This window comes from Eubalaena glacialis, chromosome 10, assembly GCF_028564815.1.
Source record: "Eubalaena glacialis isolate mEubGla1 chromosome 10, mEubGla1.1.hap2.+ XY, whole genome shotgun sequence".
NCBI lineage: Eukaryota > Metazoa > Chordata > Mammalia > Artiodactyla > Balaenidae > Eubalaena > Eubalaena glacialis.
Window position 1 is genome coordinate 65,209,234 of NC_083725.1, and position 19,353 is coordinate 65,228,586.

The 19,353-nt window shown below is 38.7% G+C and overlaps 2 protein-coding genes across 2 annotated transcripts in view; both read left to right on the forward strand.

Annotated features, from left to right (window-relative positions):
- The window catches only part of INTS4 (integrator complex subunit 4), a 116,523-nt gene that overhangs the window by 81,545 nt on the left and 15,625 nt on the right, over positions 1-19,353 (forward strand). The window contains exons 14-18 of the mRNA XM_061204098.1: positions 1,926-2,059; positions 4,062-4,219; positions 12,463-12,556; positions 15,413-15,493; positions 17,343-17,473. Coding sequence (XP_061060081.1) covers positions 1,926-2,059; positions 4,062-4,219; positions 12,463-12,556; positions 15,413-15,493; positions 17,343-17,473 — 598 coding nt within the window. The remainder of the gene's footprint in view (positions 1-1,925; positions 2,060-4,061; positions 4,220-12,462; positions 12,557-15,412; positions 15,494-17,342; positions 17,474-19,353) is intronic.
- LOC133099256 (cytochrome b-c1 complex subunit 6, mitochondrial-like) lies at positions 9,250-9,553 on the forward strand. The gene is given in 2 exon segments (XM_061202817.1): positions 9,250-9,442; positions 9,445-9,553. Coding segments are annotated over 2 exon segments (273 nt in total). The 3' UTR covers positions 9,525-9,553.

Here is a 19,353-nt window from a genome sequence, read left to right on the forward strand (position 1 = left end):
ACAACCCTGGAAGGAGGTATTATTCCCTGCTTACAGATGAGGAACTGAGGCTCAGAGAGTCTCAGTAACTCTCTAAGCAGCAAATCTGGGATTCAAAGCCAGACAGACATCTTTGGTTTTAAAGCCTGTGGACTTTTCCCTGTGTCTTATTCCATGCTTAATTTGATCTGAAGCCTGAAGGAGGGGATGTGCTGAGCTAGGCTGCATGATTACTCTAGCTCTGATACAAGTTCAGGGGGGTTGTGATAGCTTTGGGCAGCATGCCATGCTGTCGGGTTGTTTTCCAGTAATGGGAATACATTTACATCAGTACATCCATACTCTACCGTGGTTCTTTTCACTCTATAGCACATCCTTGGTGAGGTTTAGGGGGGTATTTATTGAGATACAGGGATCAGCCAAATAACTGGCTTTTGTGATGACCATTGTATTCTCTCTTAATTCTTTTTTTTTATTTTCACAGGGCATTTGGCGAATTTTTTAAAAGATCTGTGTAATTGATGTGCTAACCAGTGCCTGACTCTGTGTTTATGTCTAAAAAAGGCACATCCCTGACCTTACCTCTAAAGGTGCAATACTATGACTATTTGAAATTCAGCTCATCAGAGAGAGACTTGTGGGCTAGGTGTTATTACAAATCACACAGGACATATTAAAGTGCCCTGAAATCTGAAGCCCCTTTCATGTTAAAAAAAAATACTAAACATTTTTGGAAGCCTAATGTTAAGATATTTTTCTGGGTAGTTGGAGAATTGTGTTATTTAAGAAATATGTTTGGCTGTGAATAACAGAGATTACCCCAAATGTATCTTAAATGTTAATTAGAGTTTTTTTTTTTCCTCAATGTAAAAGAAGTCTGGAGGTGAGCAGTCTGGTATAGTAGTTCCACATTACTCTTGGTGATCTAGGCTCCTTCCATTTTTCTGTTCTGCCATTTTCGGTCGTTCAAAATTATTGCTAGAGCTCCAGTCATCAGGTCCAGGTTCTAGGCAGGAAGCTAGAGGATATTTGGAATAAAATCAATATTCTATTAGTAAGGAAAAAGGGAACAATGGATACTGGGTAGGCAAATAGCACGCTCTGCCATAGAGATACATACAGAAGATTGGAAGGTATGTTTATCTTGTATTTTAAATTTCTGATTTTCCCTCTGTTGCAAAATTAATATACATAGAAAGAAAACTTTTAAAAGTAGAAAGAGGAAATTTCATATGTAACACCCAGAGTCTTACTAGCCAATGTAATTGACTTAATATTTTGGTGTGTTTCCTCCTCCCTTTTTAAAAGCTTGGGTTTGGGATTTTGCTGTCATTTTATTTTTTAACATTTTATTTCATCAACAAACATTTGATGATAGATAGCTGCTGTCATATTGTCTATACATTTTAGAGTCTGCTTTTTTCACTTATGACAAAATGCTTATGATACAATATTAAAAATCTTTTATAAAGATAATTTTTAACGATTGTGTAATACTCCATCAAGTAGATGAAACACAAGTTATTTAATCATTCTCCTGTTTTTGGACATTTAGGTTGTTACTGATTATTTGCTATTGTAAATGATTCTCTGCTATTTGATTTTGAGATGTGGACTTACTCAACATTCATAAGACTCATATCTAGTACCAAATTATTATTCAAAGGGATTGTGCCAGTATATACTTTAGTAGGCATTGTACCAGAAGTTCTTATTTGTTAGTATTCTCGGCAGCAGGCATTATTTTAAAAAACCTTTCTTTGGTAATTGGAGGGGTAATTGGGGTAATTTGGAGTGAGGTAATGTATCTCTTTGAATTTGCATTTCTTTGTTAGAAAATTGTTGTCATTTAACAGGAATTTGGGGGGTTAGAAATAGAGGCACCAAATTCTGGCCAAGCTCAACCTTTTATACCTCCGAGTTTACTTAACCCACTTATTTATCAGACATTGCAGTTTTGGTTCTTATTTTCAATGCTGCTAAAACCTGTCCAACAATGCCTGCATTGTTCTCAGATCATACCTTCAGACACTATGCCTACCTCCGAGACAGTCTTTCTCATCTTGTTCCTGCCTTGAGGGTATGTTGAAAACATCTTTCGTCCTTGTTTTTGGTTTTTTGATTTTTAGTCCCGTGTGGTTGTTAAGTAGCAGAAAGCAGACTGTATATTCTCTGAAAACACATTCATTAATTCTCTTTCTCTCTTGGGCTTTCTTCTATTGTTTTGTACTTTTCTCTGAATCTTTTTTTGTTTTTTAATAAATTTATTTATTTTTGGCTGCTTTGGGTTTTTGTTGCTGTGCGTGGGCTTTCTCTAGTTGCAGAGAGCGGGGGCTACTCTTCGTTGCGGTGCGCGGGCTTCTTATCGCGGTGGCTTCTTTTGTTGCAGAGCACAGGCTCTAGGCGTGCGGGCTTCAGTAGTTGTGGCACACGGGCTCAGTAGTTGTGGCTCGCAGGCTCTAGAGCACAGGCTCAGTAGTCGTGGCTCACGGGCTCTAGAGTGCAGGCTCAGTAGTCATGGCGCATGGGCTTAGTTCCTCTGCGGCATGTGGGATCCTCCTGGACCAGGGCTCGAACCCGTGTCCCCTGCATTGGCAGGCGGGTTCTTAACCACTGTGCCCCCAGGGAAGTCCCTGCTCTGAATCTTTTAAGAAGATTCATTTTTTAAATGTCCCTGGGTCTAGGGGCAGGACAGGAATAAAGACGCAGACGTAGAGAATGGACTTGAGGACACGGGGAGGGGGAAGGGTAAGCCGGGACGAAGTGAGACAGTGTCATGGACATATATACACTACCAAATGTAAAATAAATAGCTAGTGGGAAGCAGCCACATAGCACAGGGAGATCAGTTCGGTGCTTTGTGACCACCTAGAGGGGTGGGATAGGGAGGGTGGGAGGGAGACGCAAGAGGGAGGAGATTTGGGGATATATGTATATGTATAGCTGATTCACTTTGTTATAAAGCAGAAACTAGCATACCATTGTAAAGCAATTATACTCCAATAAAGATGTTAAAAAAAAATGTCCCTGGGTTATTGATTATGTTATATTAGGCAAGAAGAAGAAATCTGGAACAACATATTTTAAATCAAGGATAAGATTGTGTTATATCTTAATAATTACATAAAGCTATGATTCTCAACAAGTTTTTTGTTTTTGGTTGCGGGTCTTAGTTGCAGCAGGCAGGCTCCTTAGTTGCGGCATGCGTGTGGGATCTAGTTCCCTGACCAGGGATCGAACCCGGGGCCCCTGCATTGGGAGCGCAGAGTGTCATCCACTGCGCCACCAGGGAACTCCCAAGTTTATTTTTTAATAATAAACTCTTTATTATTTTTAAACCGAGAGATACAGAAAGAAAAAAATTTTAATGAACCATAACGATAATAATGGCAAACACTTACTGAATGCTGTGTGCAGGCACTTTTCTAAGCTCTTTATTTGTATTTACTCATCCCTGCTTAAGTAACTCTAAATGACTTTATTTAGAATAATATATGTACATGGTTAGAAAATTTAAACTATATAGAAGATACAAAGTTAAAAGTAAAATCCTTTTTGCTCTCCCTTCCTCATCCCTTTCTTGAAAGGTAGCCACTTTTAACAGTAAGAACAAGGATTATAATTATCATCATAAAAAACATTTTTACAACATGCTATATAAACTTATTTGGGAATAAATCATCACTCTTCTATGAAGTGAATGATCAAATAAAGGTTAAAAATAAATGTGATTACAGATTAATTTTTAGTCCTGTTTCTGTGGTTAGCCCATTTATTTCAGTTAACAATAGAAAATAATGTTATACCATTCTCTTTTCTTTTTCTCCTTGCAGCTGTGGCTATATTCGGTAGACCACGTTCGTTTTCTCTCTCTCTCTTTCCCTTTCTCCCACTTAAGCTGAGGAAGGAGAAAAAGGTTGTTTACAGAATTATCTAGCTTTTTTTTTTCCATTTCTTTGTTTGGTTCACATTTTTTTCCTGGTTTCTTCGTGTTACTAAAAACTGAGCCACAGAAGTTTTTGTTTTTGTTTTTCTTAAGCCACAGAATTTGATGGCGCTGTAACCCCACTGTGTTTGCTTAGTTACCAGGTAGAAAACTAGTGTCATCAGCTCTTTCTCCCAATATCATGCCTCATGAGGATCCTTCCCATCAGTTCCTGCAGCAGAGCCTTGAAAGGGTATACAGTCTTCAACACCTGGACCCTCAAGGAACTCAGGAGCTGCTAGAGTTCACCATCAGGTGAGGTGATTGATCATCCCTTTCCTTTGACAAAGTTAACGTTGTTATGCTTGGCTTGATCCTTTTGATTTCTAATGTTGGTTATAGGCTAGTTTTTCTGACTGTGTTGACATGATTTTATGATGTTTTTATTTGGATTAGATTGTGGTTTAAGCATATTACAAAGAAAAGCTTTGTGTTCATGACAAGATTGATGATTAGTACAAAACTAGAAAGAGTTACAAAGAAGCTGTTTTCAATTTTTCTTACCTTATATTAGTTAGAGTAACAGAAAATGCAACTAACAGTGGCTTAAACAGGATAAAAGGTTAATTCTTTCTCATAGGCGGACAGAGCTGAGATGGCTGATGACCTAGACTCATTCTTTCTTATTTCTCCATCTTCTGCATCAAGTGGCCTTTGCCTGAAGATCCAAACTTTAACTATCCCCTTTGTAATCCAGCCTTTAGGAAAAAGGAAAGAGCAGAAGGGCATCTTTTCTACAACCACTCCCTTTTAAAGACACTTCCCCAAAGTTGCATGTTCTAATTTTACTTGTGTCCCATTGACTAGAACTTAAGTCACACGGCTATATCTAGCTGTAAGGAGCTAGGAAAGGTAGTCTTTGTTCTGGGTGACCAGTGCTTAGTTAACACTTGGTGACTCTGTTACTAAGGAAGAAGGGAAGGATATCGAGAACAATTAGCAGACTCTGCCAGGCCCTATTAGTATGTCCTGAATGATTTGAAAAGAAATGAAACCCATTTGCCTTTATTTTTTTTAATTTTTAAAATAAATTTATTTATTTATTTATGGCTGTGTTGGGTCTTCATTGCTGCACGCGGGCTTTCTCTAGTTGCGGGGAGTGGGGGCTACTCTTCGTTGCAGTGCGCGGGCTTCTCATTGCAGTGGCCTCTCTTGTTGCGGAGCACGGACCCTAGGCGCGTGGGCTTCAGTAGTTGTGGTGCATGGACTTAGTTGCTCCGCGGCATGTGGGATCTTCCCGGACCAGGGCTCAAACCCGTGTCCCCTACATTGGCAGGAGGATTCTTGACCACTGCGCCACCAGGGAAGCCCCCCATTTGCCTTTAGCAAGGACAATATCTGTCTGCTTTTGTAAATAGGGTTTGATTGAAACACAGCCACACTCATTCTTTTAGGTACTGTCTATGGCTGCTTTCATTGCTGCAGTGGTAGATTGAGTAGTTACCACAGAGACTATATGGACTACAAAGCCTAAAATGTTTACTATGTGACCCTTTACAGAAGAAGTTTGCTCACCCTGAAGTGATGCCTGGATCACATTTTCTTTCTCATCTGCTCCCTCACCAAGGTGATTAAATTTAGAAGCTGCTACTGAAGTTTTTGGCCCTGAGCCCAGGAAAATAAGCTCTACTTCCCCACTCAGCCACACCTAAATAAACATTTAAGTTTTGTCCTTGACAGTGTTCTATCCAGTTGGCACTGAGAAGGTACAAAATGCACAAAAGCAAGCCAATTTGGTCATCAGCTGCAGTGCTGGCTATTAGTAGGTACTCAGTAAACACCCAGGTTTGAGTCACTCTGATGATCTGGATTTTATGAGGTGATAGTCCTGTTGGGCTTTGGGCTGGTCAGACCGCGGTTCTAGTGCTGTGGTCAGTGCTGGGCACTATGTTTCTAGTTAGGTGCATTCTGAGAAAGGTGGCCAGGATGGTGAAAGATCCGAAAAGGAAAGCAGATGGTGCAGCAGTTACTGATGACCTACTGTGTTTTACAAATATTATTGCAGTTAGATGTTGTTAACCATTTTACAATGAAGAAATAGAAATTTGGGGAAATGAAGCAATTTGCTAGGAAGTAGCACAAATGGGATTTAAATCTAGCTTTGTTTGACTCTAAAATTGTTGCTCTCTGATATGCAGCAGTGAAGGGGATTCTTTTATCAGTGGCGATACGTCAGATGATCCCTGGGGTTCTTCAGAATTTACATTTTTCCGTAGTTGCTGAAAAGTGAAGTGTTAGTCAGAATTTCATACAGAAGTTTCTCTGATTAGGACTCTGGCCATTTACTTGTTAGTACTAGTATCAGACAAACTTCACCGTCAAACACATTGTCCTTTGTTGTAATCTAAGCAGCCATGTCACCCAAATAAGATTTCATCTCACTGCTGTAGTTCAGTGAGGACCCTGGGGGATGATTTTTTGGTTTGTTTTTAGAACTTGACATAACTACTTTGTCTTCACCACTGTATTTTGGGTGCCTTATTTAGGAGCTTAGTAAATATTTGTTGAAAACTCTGGTTATGATGGCTTAACCAGGAATGAAGACTTTTAATATTTTTATAGATGGCATTTTCTTCTGGTCATACCTCACCTTCAGTTGCATGGATTTAATCTTTTGTAAGGCTCCACTATCCTTGATCATAGCAAGAGCTGCTGTCTATTAAGTGCCCACTCTTCTGTTTTATGTACATTATTTCATTGAATTTGAAAACAATTCCATGAGAATTATCCAATTTTTACAATGAGTGAGGGAGCTGGAGTTCATTAATTTGTTATATGGTTTTTTAGCGCCAAGCATTGTGCTAGGCAGAAGGGACACAATAGTAAACAAGGCATAGTCTCTGCTGCAAGGGATCTTACAGCCTGGTTGGGGAAATAGCTAGGTAAACAGGCAATGCAGTATTGTGATTTCCACACAATACATTAAGTACAGGGTTTTCTAGAAGACGGAAGGGGGCACCTAACCCTTCCTTTCATGGTTTAAGCAATGACCAGAAGAATGAATAGAAATTAGTCAAGTGAAGAAGGGAAAAGACTGTCAAAGACAAGGAACAGCAAAGCCCTGGACTAGAACATAGGTTTTTCTAGCCCTTCCATCTTGTCACACTGCTCTGTTTCTGCATAAACAGTCTGTATGACATGAAGGATCTGGTATAGTGAGATTTAAAATCCAAAGACTTGTTTCATATCAAAGAGGAAATCAGAAAAATACCTGGAGAAAAATGAAAACAAAAGTACGAAAATCCAAAACCTATGGGATGGGGCTTCCCTGGTGGTGCAGTGGTTGAGAATCCGCCTGCCAATGCAGGGGACACGGGTTTGAGCCCTGATCTGGGAAGATCCCACATGCCACGGAGCGGCGGGGCCCGTGAGCCACAACTACTGAGCCTGCACGCGTGTGGAGCCTGTGCTCCGCAACGGGAGAGGCCGCAATGGTGAGAGGCCCACGCACCGCGATGAAGAGTGGCCCCCGCTCACCACAACTAGGGGAAGCCCACACACAGAAACGAAGACCCAACACAGCCAAAAATAAATAAGTAAATTTATTTAAAAAATAACCTATGGGATGCAGCAAAAGCAGTTCTTAGAGGGAAGTTTATAGCGATACAAGCTTACCTCAGGAATCAAGAAAAATCTCAAACAACCTAACGTTACACCTAAAGCAACTATAGAAAGAAGAACAAACAAAACCCAGAGTTAGTAGAAGGAAAGAAATCATAAAGATCAAAGCAGAAATAAATGAAAAAGAGACTAAAAGAACAATAGAAAATATTGATGAAACTAAAAGCTGATTCTTTAAAAAAAATAAACAAAATTGATAAACCTTTAGCCAGACTTATCACGAAAAAATGGGAGAGGGCCCAAACCAATAAAATCAGAAATGAAAAGGAGAAGTTAACAACCAACACCACAGAAATACAAAAGATCATGAGAGACTACTACGAACCACTGTACACCAAAAAAATAGACAACCTAGAAGAAATGGACAAATTCTTAGAAAGGTACAATCTCCCAAGACTGAACCAGGAAGAAATAGAAAATATGAACAGACCAATTACCAGTACTGAAGTTGAATCAGTAATTTAAATATTCCCAACAAACAAAAGTCCAGGGCCAGGTGGCTTCACAGGTGAATTCCATCAAACATTTGGAGAAGAGTTAGCACCTGTCCTTCTGAAACTATTCCAAAACATTGCAGAGGAAGGAACACTCCCAAACTCATTCTATGAGGCCACCGTCACCCTGATACCCAAACTAGAAAGGGTATCGCAAAAAAAAAAAATTACAGGCCAATATCACTGATGAATATAGATGCAAAAATCCTCAACAAAATGTTAGCAAACTAAATCTAACAATACATTAAAAGTAATCCCATGATCAAGTGGGATTGATTCCAGGGATGCAAGGATTTTTCAATATCTGCAAATCAATCAATGTGATACACCATATTAAATTGAATAAAAACCATATGATCATCTCAATAGATAACAGAGAGCTTTTGGTAGAATGGAACATCCACTTCTGATAAAAACACTACAGAAAGCAGGCATAGAGGGAACATACCTCAATATCATAAAGGCCATAGATGACAAACCTACAGCCAACATCATACTCAGTGGTGAAAAGCTGAAAGCATTCCCTCTAAGATCAGGAAAAAGAGAAGGATGCCCACTCTCACCACTTTTATTCAACATAGTTTGACATATGGATGGCTAACAGGCACATGAAAAGGTACTCAACATTACTAATTATTAGAGACTGCAAATCAAAACTACAGTGAGATACTGTCACCTCACACTGGTCAGAATGACCATCATCAAAAAGTCTACAAATACTAAATGATGGAGAGTGTATAGAGAAAAGGAACCTCCTACAGTTTGTGGGAACGTAAATTGGTACAGCCACTGTGGAGAACAGTATAACCTCTAGTGTAATGTAAACATGACTTTTATATGTACTGGGAAACCAAAAAACTTGCGTGCCTAGCTAGCTTTATTGTGATATTTGCTTTATTTTTGGCGGTCTGGAACTGAACCCACAATTTTCCAAAGTATGCCTATAATTGCAGTTCACATTGTAAGGATTAAGTGAGCTCAAATAAGGAAACACCTGGCACACCTAGTACAGTGCACATGGGGGATGCTTTTTTGTACCTTTTTCATTAAAGAGTCCATAGTCTCCTGATGGATGTCTAAACTGAGGCTTCCTGAGGATTGTGGGCATAAAGAAATACAGAATAGGTGCCGCTGTTGCTGCTCATGTTGTGTCCACAACAGCAGCCGGACATGGGGCTGGAGGACGAGCAAAGGATGCTGACTGGGTCCGGAGTTCCCAAGGAGAAGGAAGAGGAGGAGGAGGAATTAGTGGATCCCCTAACAACAGTGAGAGAGCAATGCGAGCAGCTGGAGAAATGTGTAAAGGCTCGGGAGCGGCTAGAGCTCTGTGATGAGCATGTATCCTCCAGGTCACTGACAGAGGAGGATGCACAGAGGAGCTCTTTGACTTCTTGCATGCAAGGGACCACTGCGTGGCCCACAAACTCTTTAACAGCTTGAAATAAGTGTGCCGATTCATTCACCCCAGCCTTCATCACCTGAGCGTCAGGATATTTCCTTATGGTTTTGAACATGCCATTTGTTTCTTAATTTGTATAACTAAGTTCATGTGAACCTCAAGGATTTTGGCTTAGGCAGGTAGCTTCTGTGTAATTATCAGTGATTCCATCTTATTAAAGTGCAGTGGTCAGCAAAAAAAAAGAAATACAGAGAGGAAACACTGGGACACAGAGCGTTTTGAGCAGGGCTGGCAAGTTTCTATTTTTGTTTGTATAATAGTTCAGATTTCCCATGGCTAGTTGGGTTGCATCTTGTTTTGTGCAATTCAGAACAAATGCTACAGGGCAAGGGTGGTGAATGACTTAACGCTTGGGGGCAGTCAGCTAATGTATAGTCAGCTGGTCAGTGTTCTCTATAATGTAGCAGAAGGCAGAATCTTTCTGGAGATGAAATGGTTCAGACGTAGAATGATTCAGGGCCATCTTTTGCAACAGAGACATCAGAGATGCGAAAGGGAGAGACCAGCTGGCCGCCAAAATAGGGTTTTACAGGTATGGTTAGCTAGTACAGGGTCTTGCCTTTTATTGTGCTTGATTCCCACACATGAGCAGGCTCTCCAGGATTAGCTCAAATCACCAAAACGCAAAAGAGACGGTATATAAGCCACAGACCCTAATTTCTTCAGTCACTTTGGAAATAATTCATCTTTGCCCCTTTCCAGGGCATCTCCTTTCTTGTATCAAGGTTCTCAGGAGGCAGCATTAGCTATCAGAAAGTTGCCTGAAATAAGAGGGAGGGGCTTAGTCCAATGGACAATTTTGCACAGGCTGCTATGAAACCTGATATAGTATCCCAGCCCTGAAACAGTTAACTTCCCTCATGAGCCAGATCTTTAGGTTTCCCAGTTATCATTTCTCTGTGAAATTTTGATACTGACATTAAAAAACCAAGCAGCTTTCTACGAATTTTTTCTGAGATTGTTAGCTTGCTTGCTCACGCTCTCTCTCCTTCTCCCTCTCTCTCCTCCCCAAAAAAGAAGAAGAAAGAAAAGAAAAACATTACTTTTTGTAGATGTATAGCATATTTCCAGAAGAATTTAAAAGAAACTGGTATGGTAGTTGCCTCTGGAAAAGATTACTGGTTAGCAGCACACAGGTATAGGAAAGTGGACTAATTTAATTCTCTATCCTTTAGTATCTTTTGAATTCTATTCCTTATCGGTGTAATTCTATAGCTAGGTATGTATAACCTATTAAAAAAATTAAATGTTTCAAATCAGTAGTCCCAGCCCTGAACACAACTATTTTATGTGTGTGTACCACTTTCTGTTTTCTTGTCCACAGGCAGATGTATTTAATATGGTTGCAATCACTTTGTCTATACCTATATCCAGTTAGCATGCTTTTAATTGTGAGTATCAGAAAACCTTATCTCAAATTAACTTATAATGCCTATTTATTTCTTCATATGAACAGAAATCAGAGGCATTTCTTAGTATGGTATGGTTAAGTAGTTCATTTATATCATTAAGGACCCAGTTTCTCTCTGTCTCTTTGGATTTTTCTTGTCCTCAACATTTGCTTTATCCCAAGGCTTTTTTTCTTTTAGAGTTACAGTATGACTGCCAGTGGTAATCAGGACTATAAAATATTCTTGTTCAGTCTAGTGAGAGATAGAGACAGAGAGAGAGAAAGAAAAGAGAGTATGAGTGATTCATAGACCACCATCAGACCTGCTTCAAGCATTGACTATAAGTCCTTCCATTAGGACTCATAAGGCCAACTTAGGTGACCTAACCAGGGAGATGATGTGTACTAATTAGCTTAGTCCAGTCGGACTGTACCTGGAACTAGGTTTGGGGCACCTTCTCTTGAACAAAATCAGGGTTCACTTAGTAAGGAAAAAGTGGAAAATTACTAACTAGGTAGGCAGCCAATGGAGCCCACTATGATACCTTAAAATTTTTTTTTTCTGATGATATAAAACATACTTACCCATTGTATAAAACACTTGGAAAATAAAGCATAGTTAAGAGAAGGCACTAAAAAACACCCTAATACCTCTATCTAGAAAACAGGTTGGGCTTCCCTGGTGGCGCAGTGGTTGAGAATCTGCCTGCCAATGCAGGGCACACGGGTTCGAGCCCTGGGCTGGGAGGATCCCACATGCCGCGGAGCAACTAGGCCCGTGAGCCACAACTACTGAGCCTGCGCGTCTGGAGCCTGTGCTCCGCAACAAGAGAGGCCGCGATAGTGAGAGGCCCGCGCACCGCGATGAAGAGTGGCCCCCGCTTGCCACAACTAGAGAAAGCCCTCGCACAGAAACGAAGACCCAACACAGCCAAAAATAAATATAAAAAATAAATTAAAAAAAAAAAGTTCTTTAGAAAACAGGTTGCTGTGTTTTTCTCATATTTCATATATGTGTATGTGTATATATATATATATATATATATATGGTTTTTACATAGTTGAGATCATATAACTTATTACCATATTATGTTTTAATGGTTGTAGAATATTCCATTGACTGTATGTACAGTAATTTAATAATTCCTCTACCATTGAATATTTAAGTAGTTACTGGGTTTTACTATAATAGTCCACATAACAATGAATATTGTGGGGCATAAAGCATTTCATTTCTGTTGAATGTTTCCCTTAGAATTGCTTCTTAGCATAAAGCTACTGATCAGAACTTTTGACTATATGTGTGACTTTTATAACGTAGTACAGTTTTGTTTTCCAGAAGAATTATAGCAGCTTAAACTGCTATCAAAGTGTAAGTGAACCAGTTTCATTATAACCACTTTAGCATTGAGTGCTGTCATTTAAAAATTTTTTACCAATTTACTAGGTATAAAATGGTAAAAAGCTTTTGACATGATCTTTAATTGGTGTTATTATCCTTATTCTGTTTGGCTTGGGTTTTTATTTACTACAGGGATCTGCAAAGACTTGGAGAACTTCAGTCTGAATTGGCAGGAGTAGCTGACTTCTCTGCTACCTATCTTAGGTGTCAACTTCTTCTCATCAAGGTTGGTTTGAATCCATTTTGTTCATGAGTGTGTTGCTAAGAATGCAGCTTAATGGATCCAGCAGTGTTTGAGGTCATAAGTAGAAAAACAAATGGTTTTATGCAACCGCTTAGCAATGGGGAAATTATGTACTCTGCAGTATAATTATATTTGCCTCTAATTAAAGAATTGTTAGCTCATATAGGAATTTGAATTTTTTAATTTGGGAGAATTCTTTTATCATATAATTAGAGCAGGTTGGATAACCATTTGCATTAGAATCCCAAGGATTTTAATTGTTTTTTAATAATTTGATTAGCAAAGATCTTGTATAAACATTTGTATTTTATATATTTATATATTTCTAAATACTAATTTCATTTGGTCAAAGTCAGATTAGTCAAAGGTTGATTTCATTGCTCTTAAGAGTGCTAATGACTTGCTGTCATTTCATACTAGGTAGTTAGAGTACATATATATACACACGCAAAATTGATACTCAAAAGCTGTGTCAGTTCACTGAGTTGAAAACCAATTAAACTAGCTCAATAGCTGTCAGCTTCTGCAGCAGAGTTCTGTTATAAATTTAGGCTTAGAATTTAGAAGAGCCCTTCTAACTTGATAAGACTTACTTGGCTTTAGTTCTAAATGTGGTTAGTCTTTAAAGTTATTAATGATATTTGACCAAAGTCAGAATAAATGGAGGCGTCAGAAATTATTTGCCACTGTAAGATATGTGAGCTTAGGGTTGTGTAGGTGTGTGTATGCATGTGAAGATGAGTGTGTACACTGAAGTAGGTTGGGATTTAAACAGTCCTTATTTGGCTAGATACTTTCAAATATATATGCCTGTGCAACACCACCACAGTTAAGATATAGAAGATTTCCATTACCCCCAAAAGTTCCTTCATGTCCCTTTGCACAGTTATTTGGCTTTTCCAAGCTTCTATGAAACAAGGCTAATAACTCTACCCAGGTAAGGATTGGTAGCAAGCAGTGCATGTGAAAACCCTTGGTCTAGTGCCTGGTACATAGTGAGTGCCATGTCAGTGTTGGTCTTCTTCCTTCTTCCTTGGCTTGTTGTCTTCTAGATAGGAATACAAGAAGGCCTTTGAAAAGAATCCACTTTTCTTTAGTAGGAAAAGAGAAGAGATTACTCCTAAAAAGAACACAGAACTATGTATTTTATTCAGCGTCATGGAGCAGAAGTGTAGGTAAGGGACCCAGACTTAGAACCCAAGGCAGGCAAGTGTTTGATAATAGGGGAGGAGCTAAATAAATCGTGGCACATCTACTCAACAGTATATTCTGTAGCAGTAATGATCTTTATGAAGAATTATATAAGAACATGACCAAATATGACATAATGTTATGTACCCAAAGAAGCATACAAAATTACTTCTGCTTTCTGACTACAACTATATAAAAAAACATGCATATAGGAAATGATTGGAAGCAAATATTCAAAAATAATAACTCTTAGTGGTAGTATGATTTAGGTTATTAAACAATTTCTATATCTATAGTCTCGACCTGCCACTGTCAAATACAGTAGTCACTAGGTACGTGTGACCATTGAGCACTTTAAATGTTCATGTTGAGGACTTCCCTGGTGGTGTAGTGGTTAAGAATCCGCCTGCCAATGCAGGGGACACGGGTTTGATCCCTGATCTGGGAAGATCCCACGTGCCGCGGAGCACCTAAGCCCGTGCGCCACAACTACTGAGCCTGCGCTCTAGAGCCCACGAGCCACAACTGCTGAGTCCAAATGGCACAACTACTGAATCCCACGTGCCTAGAGCCCGTGCTTCGCAACAAGAGAAGCCACTGCAGTGAGAAGCCCGTGCACTGCAAGGAAGAGTAGCCCCGCTCGCCGCAACTAGAGAAAGCCCGCTCCCATCAACGAAGACCCAACGCAGCCAAAGATAAATAAATAAAAAATAAATAAATTTATATAAATAAATAAATAAATAAATGTTCATATGGAGATGTACTGTAAGTGTAAAATACACACTGGATTTCTTAGACTTAGTATGAAAAAATGTAAACTATCTCATTAATAATTTTAAAAATATTGATTGCATAGTGAAATAATATTTTATTTATACTGGGTTAAATAAACTATATTGTTAAAATTAATTTCGCCTGTTTCTTTTTACTTTTAAAGATGTGGCTACTCTAAAATGTAAAATTACATACATGGCTTATGTTATATTTCTGTTGTACAATGTTAGTCTAGGTTTTCTGTAATGTCATTATGTCTGTAATTAAGAAGGGCTGTGAAAATAAGAGACTGTAGCAGAGGTTTAGATGAGATGGCCGTATGGATGGATAGGCGAGGAGGGAGATGGAAGGTAAAATCCGTGGCTCTAAGTGATAGTTTTGAATGTGGAGAGATTGAGAGAGGGAGGAATCTAGGAAAGCTTCTTGATTTCTTGTTTGAGTATGTTGGTAAGGTGATGGGGCTGTTCAAAGGATAGTGAGCATGGAGCAAAGAAAAAGGAACTAAGTCAGGGAAGAAGGGTCTAGGCAGTCTGGTTAGTCCAGTGACTCTGGGATCAAGGAGGTCCCAGAGCCTCAGAAGCCTGGCTCTTCTGGACATTCTTGGTGAGACCTTCATGGCTTCTGCACTCTGCTTGCAAGCTCTGGTCTGGAACATAGGGTCTTTGGGCCAAGAATTGAATGGGGAGGAGTTCATTTGGCCCAAGTCATTGGTCTCCTCTCTGTCCATAATAGGTAGGGCTTATTGGCCTAAAAGAATAAGAATGAGAGGAAGTCTTGATCACGGTAAATTTTCAAAGCAAAACAGACACTTAAGTCTCAAATTATTTGGCAGTCTTTTTGACCTCTGTGTTCTGTCCTCTCCTGATTTGTTAGGCCTTGCAGGAAAAGCTGTGGAATGTGGCTGCCCCTTTGTATGTGAAGCAGAGTGATTTGGCCTCAGCAGCAGCAAAACAGGTAAGCTTATTGAGACCTTCTCCTCAGGTGGATCTCTGTCCAGATCTCTGTCCAGAAATTGCATTGTCTAAGTTAGAGTCAGAGGCCTTCACAAGGCTCTGCTGTGACCTCCCCATTTTCAGCCTGTGTCAGAAGTTAGTGATATGAGAAGCAGCATAATTAGGGGACACAGCACTGGCTTTAGAGTCAGGGGACTTGGGTTCTGTCCCCATGTCTGCCTCTAATTTGTTGGGTGGTGTTGAGCAGGTTACTTAACCTCCCTGATTTCTAAGATTTCTTTTGTGTTCTAAAATATTATTAGTTTGTATTTCAGATATACTAAAATCCAATAAATACTATCATGAATCTTTCATCTGAAAATGTAGCTGAACTCATTTTGAGGTGGTTTATATTTTTAGCCTGTACCATCTCTCTTTCTCTCTCTTTTCTTTAACCATCTCTTGAATATTTAAAGGTCTTTTTGTTCCTCCTCAGTTCATTAAGTAGCCTTTAATTTTACTTGCCTTAAGTTTATTTCTTTCTAGTTTTGAGCAATTTCCCTTCATTCTTGGGTACTGGGATTTGGTGAACTCTTCTGGGTCATGTCTTCCCAATAGTAAGTCTGTATATGACTAATTACGACCCAGTAGGAAGATAATGATGGTGACTATGATTGTTACATTACAGTTCACTAAATGATTTCAAGTCTATTTTAATTAGCCCTCATGATAATCCCATTAGGTTGGAATAAGTATTAAGTCCATTTTACAGATGAAACAATGCTCAGCAAGGTTATATTCATAGAGCTATAGGTAGTAAGTCAGGGACTTGAGCGCAGGTACTCTGATACCCAGAGTCTGTTTTCTTTCCACTACTCTGCTTCATCTCTCATCTAATCTAGACTCCCTCTCAGACCTGCCATGTGGCTTATTGTAGGGGAGTAGAACTTAATGACAACAGACCACCAGTGGGCCATGTTGGGAGGGATGGGACAGGGAGTAGTAGTCTGGAAGAAAGAGAAAGGAATTACCATTGCTATGTGACAGTTACTGTGCTAAGCACCTTCCATACCCCATTTAATCCTTTAAATTTTATGATGTTGGTGCTATTTCTTCTGCATTTACAGATAGGGAAACTGAGGCACCATGTAATTAGGAAACTTATCTTACTATCAGTTGTAGAAGACAAATGACAGGGCTCTGACTCCAAAGCCTTCAATGGGAGGCAAGCATCATTGCCTGCCATCATTGCTTGCCTCCCATTGAAGAAAGGGAAGGGAAAGAGAAGCATCATTCAGGGGGGAGTCGCTGACTTGGATAGAATAGAGCGAGAGCTTAAGATGCACTGGGCTTGAGCTGAGGTCACTGACATTGTTTTCTGCACTGATTCCCTCCCTAAAATCCCTCTGACAGACCAGGCCCATAGAACAGTCTGGATGGCTAACAGGTGGTCAATGGTTCCTAATACTAAGTTCTTGAGGACTTTTCCTGAGGATTATGTTTCCATACGTATTCATTTGCCACCACATCACAGTGAATTTGCTTTAGTTACAAGCAGTGCTTTACAGTTTTATCAGTGTTTAAACTTTCATATCTTTATATCATCAACTAAGATGATATTACCAGATGAAAGTTTGTTTTTTTAATTGACAAAATAATTTATTCTCTCAACATGTATATTAATTTCTCTCAAATTACACTAATTTCTCTCAACATAGGCACTTAAAAATCTCAGTTCAGAATTAAAGCATAGGCATTAAAAAAAGCACTCTGTTCAGATCTGGTTTCACTTAGAATCCTGTGCTGCTCTTTGCTCTTATGTAAGACTATAATGATATTTTCGCTGCTTATTACTTACCTTTTCCTTATAGATCATGGAAGAAACCTACAAAATGGAGTTCATGTATAGTGGCGTGGAGAACAAGCAGGTGGTGATTATCCATCACATGAGGCTGCAGGCCAAAGCCTTGCAACTTATAGTAACAGCACGGACTGCTCGAGGGTAAGATGTGTGGTTGGTGAAAAAGGGTGGCTGAGTCCTTTTAAAGACACTTACAACTGCATTCAGAGATCTCACCAAGGTTAATGATGCGTGAAATAATATTTAGGAAAGACTTCCTAAGGGGTATACAAGCTCTTCATTTTTTCAGATATTCCAAGTTACATTCTTGGATCAGATTAGATCCCTGGAAAAACTCTTTGGTGGCTTTCCATTGCCTACAATACAACGTAGGGCTTCATCTGGCAACAAGGCTTTCTGTATAGTCCTTGATAGATTTCTTTAAGAATATAGTGCCAGAACCACTTTTTTTCTCTTCTGATGGGACTAGTGCTCTATCTTAGGCAGTAAAGACAAATTATGAGACTGTATGGTGCTGTGAGACTACTTTGTTCAAATCCTGACCTCTCTACTTACTTGTTGTTTGATTACAGACAGGTTTTTTTTAGCCTCTCTGTGCCTTGTTTTCCTGTCTGTAAAATGAGAACCATGACAGCATCTATCTCATGGGGTTTCCGTGAAAAATGAATGGGATAATACGTGTAAAAGCACTTAGCATGGTACTTAGTACATAGTAAGAGCTCATTATAATGGTAGCTGTTAGACTTTCTGATAATGAGAATTGCTATATTTCATTGATTCTAAAATGCACGTTTAAAAATTTTACTTCTCTGAAATCAGATATTTTGATGGTGTGCCATAGTTTGATTGAAAGTGTTTTTGTTTCTTGGTGTTTCATAAAATAAAAGTGCATCTTAAGAATAATGGCACCACGGATTTAATATAATATAGTACTTAGGAAACTCGTTATCAGACAGGAGACACATTTGATGCTCAGTCCACCAGTTGTGTCAGCCTAAAAATAGTGTAGAGAAATAAATATGAGTGTTTAAGTAAGCACTGAAAAATACATTAAAAGGAACATTGTATTATTTTATTTCTTTGCTTATCTTGATAGCGACCTGATAAACTCAGGTAGTGATTTAATCTTAGAGATAGCCATACATTCATTTAACAAATGTTTAATCCCTGCCATGTGCCAGTCACAGCTGAGAAAAGATTGGTGCTTGTGATGGCATCTACACATTTTTATTTAAAGAAAATAAATATCTTTTTCAGTTTATATATGATTATTGTAAAAATTTAAGTATTGCAGATTAAGTGAACATTCTGTTCTCTGGTAATCTACCCCTTGTAAAACAAATGACTAAAAGTGTAGATTATAAATCTGTGTATTTTTTAGCGTAAATCGAATCATAATATACTTGGCTGTTCTGCCATATTTTCATTTCACCCAACAATATAATATTTCGTATTTGCATGTCATTATATAAAGATTCCAATATATTTGGTCTTTACTCATGCTATATTATTTTATATTTTCCATTTGTATGCATTCCTGCTTCTTTTTCTTTTTCCTTGATTTTTGCTGGAAATTTTTGATTGTTTTGTTTCTTTTTGTTTCTTTCGTCTTCCAGGGGTTTGAAAGTTCTGTACCCTAATTTTAACCTATTCAAGTGAGAGGCAGTAGAACATAATGATTAAGAGGGCTGGGGTGCCTCATTGCTTTGATTCAGATCTTGACTCCACCATTTGCAAACTTAGTGACCTTGGACAAGTTACTTAAGAACTTCTGTCTCAGTTTGTTTCCCATAAGTTAAACTGGGATAATAATAGTACTTGCCTCTCTGTCATAGGGTTATTGTAAGGATTATTGAATTATTATATGTGAAGCCCTTAAAATACTGCCTGACACATTAAGAGTAAACACTTGACAAATGTTAGCTCATTTTAGTTGTATAAATAGTATTTTTACTCTTATATATATATATATATATATATATATATATATATATATAAAAAAAATTTTTTTTATTTTTGGC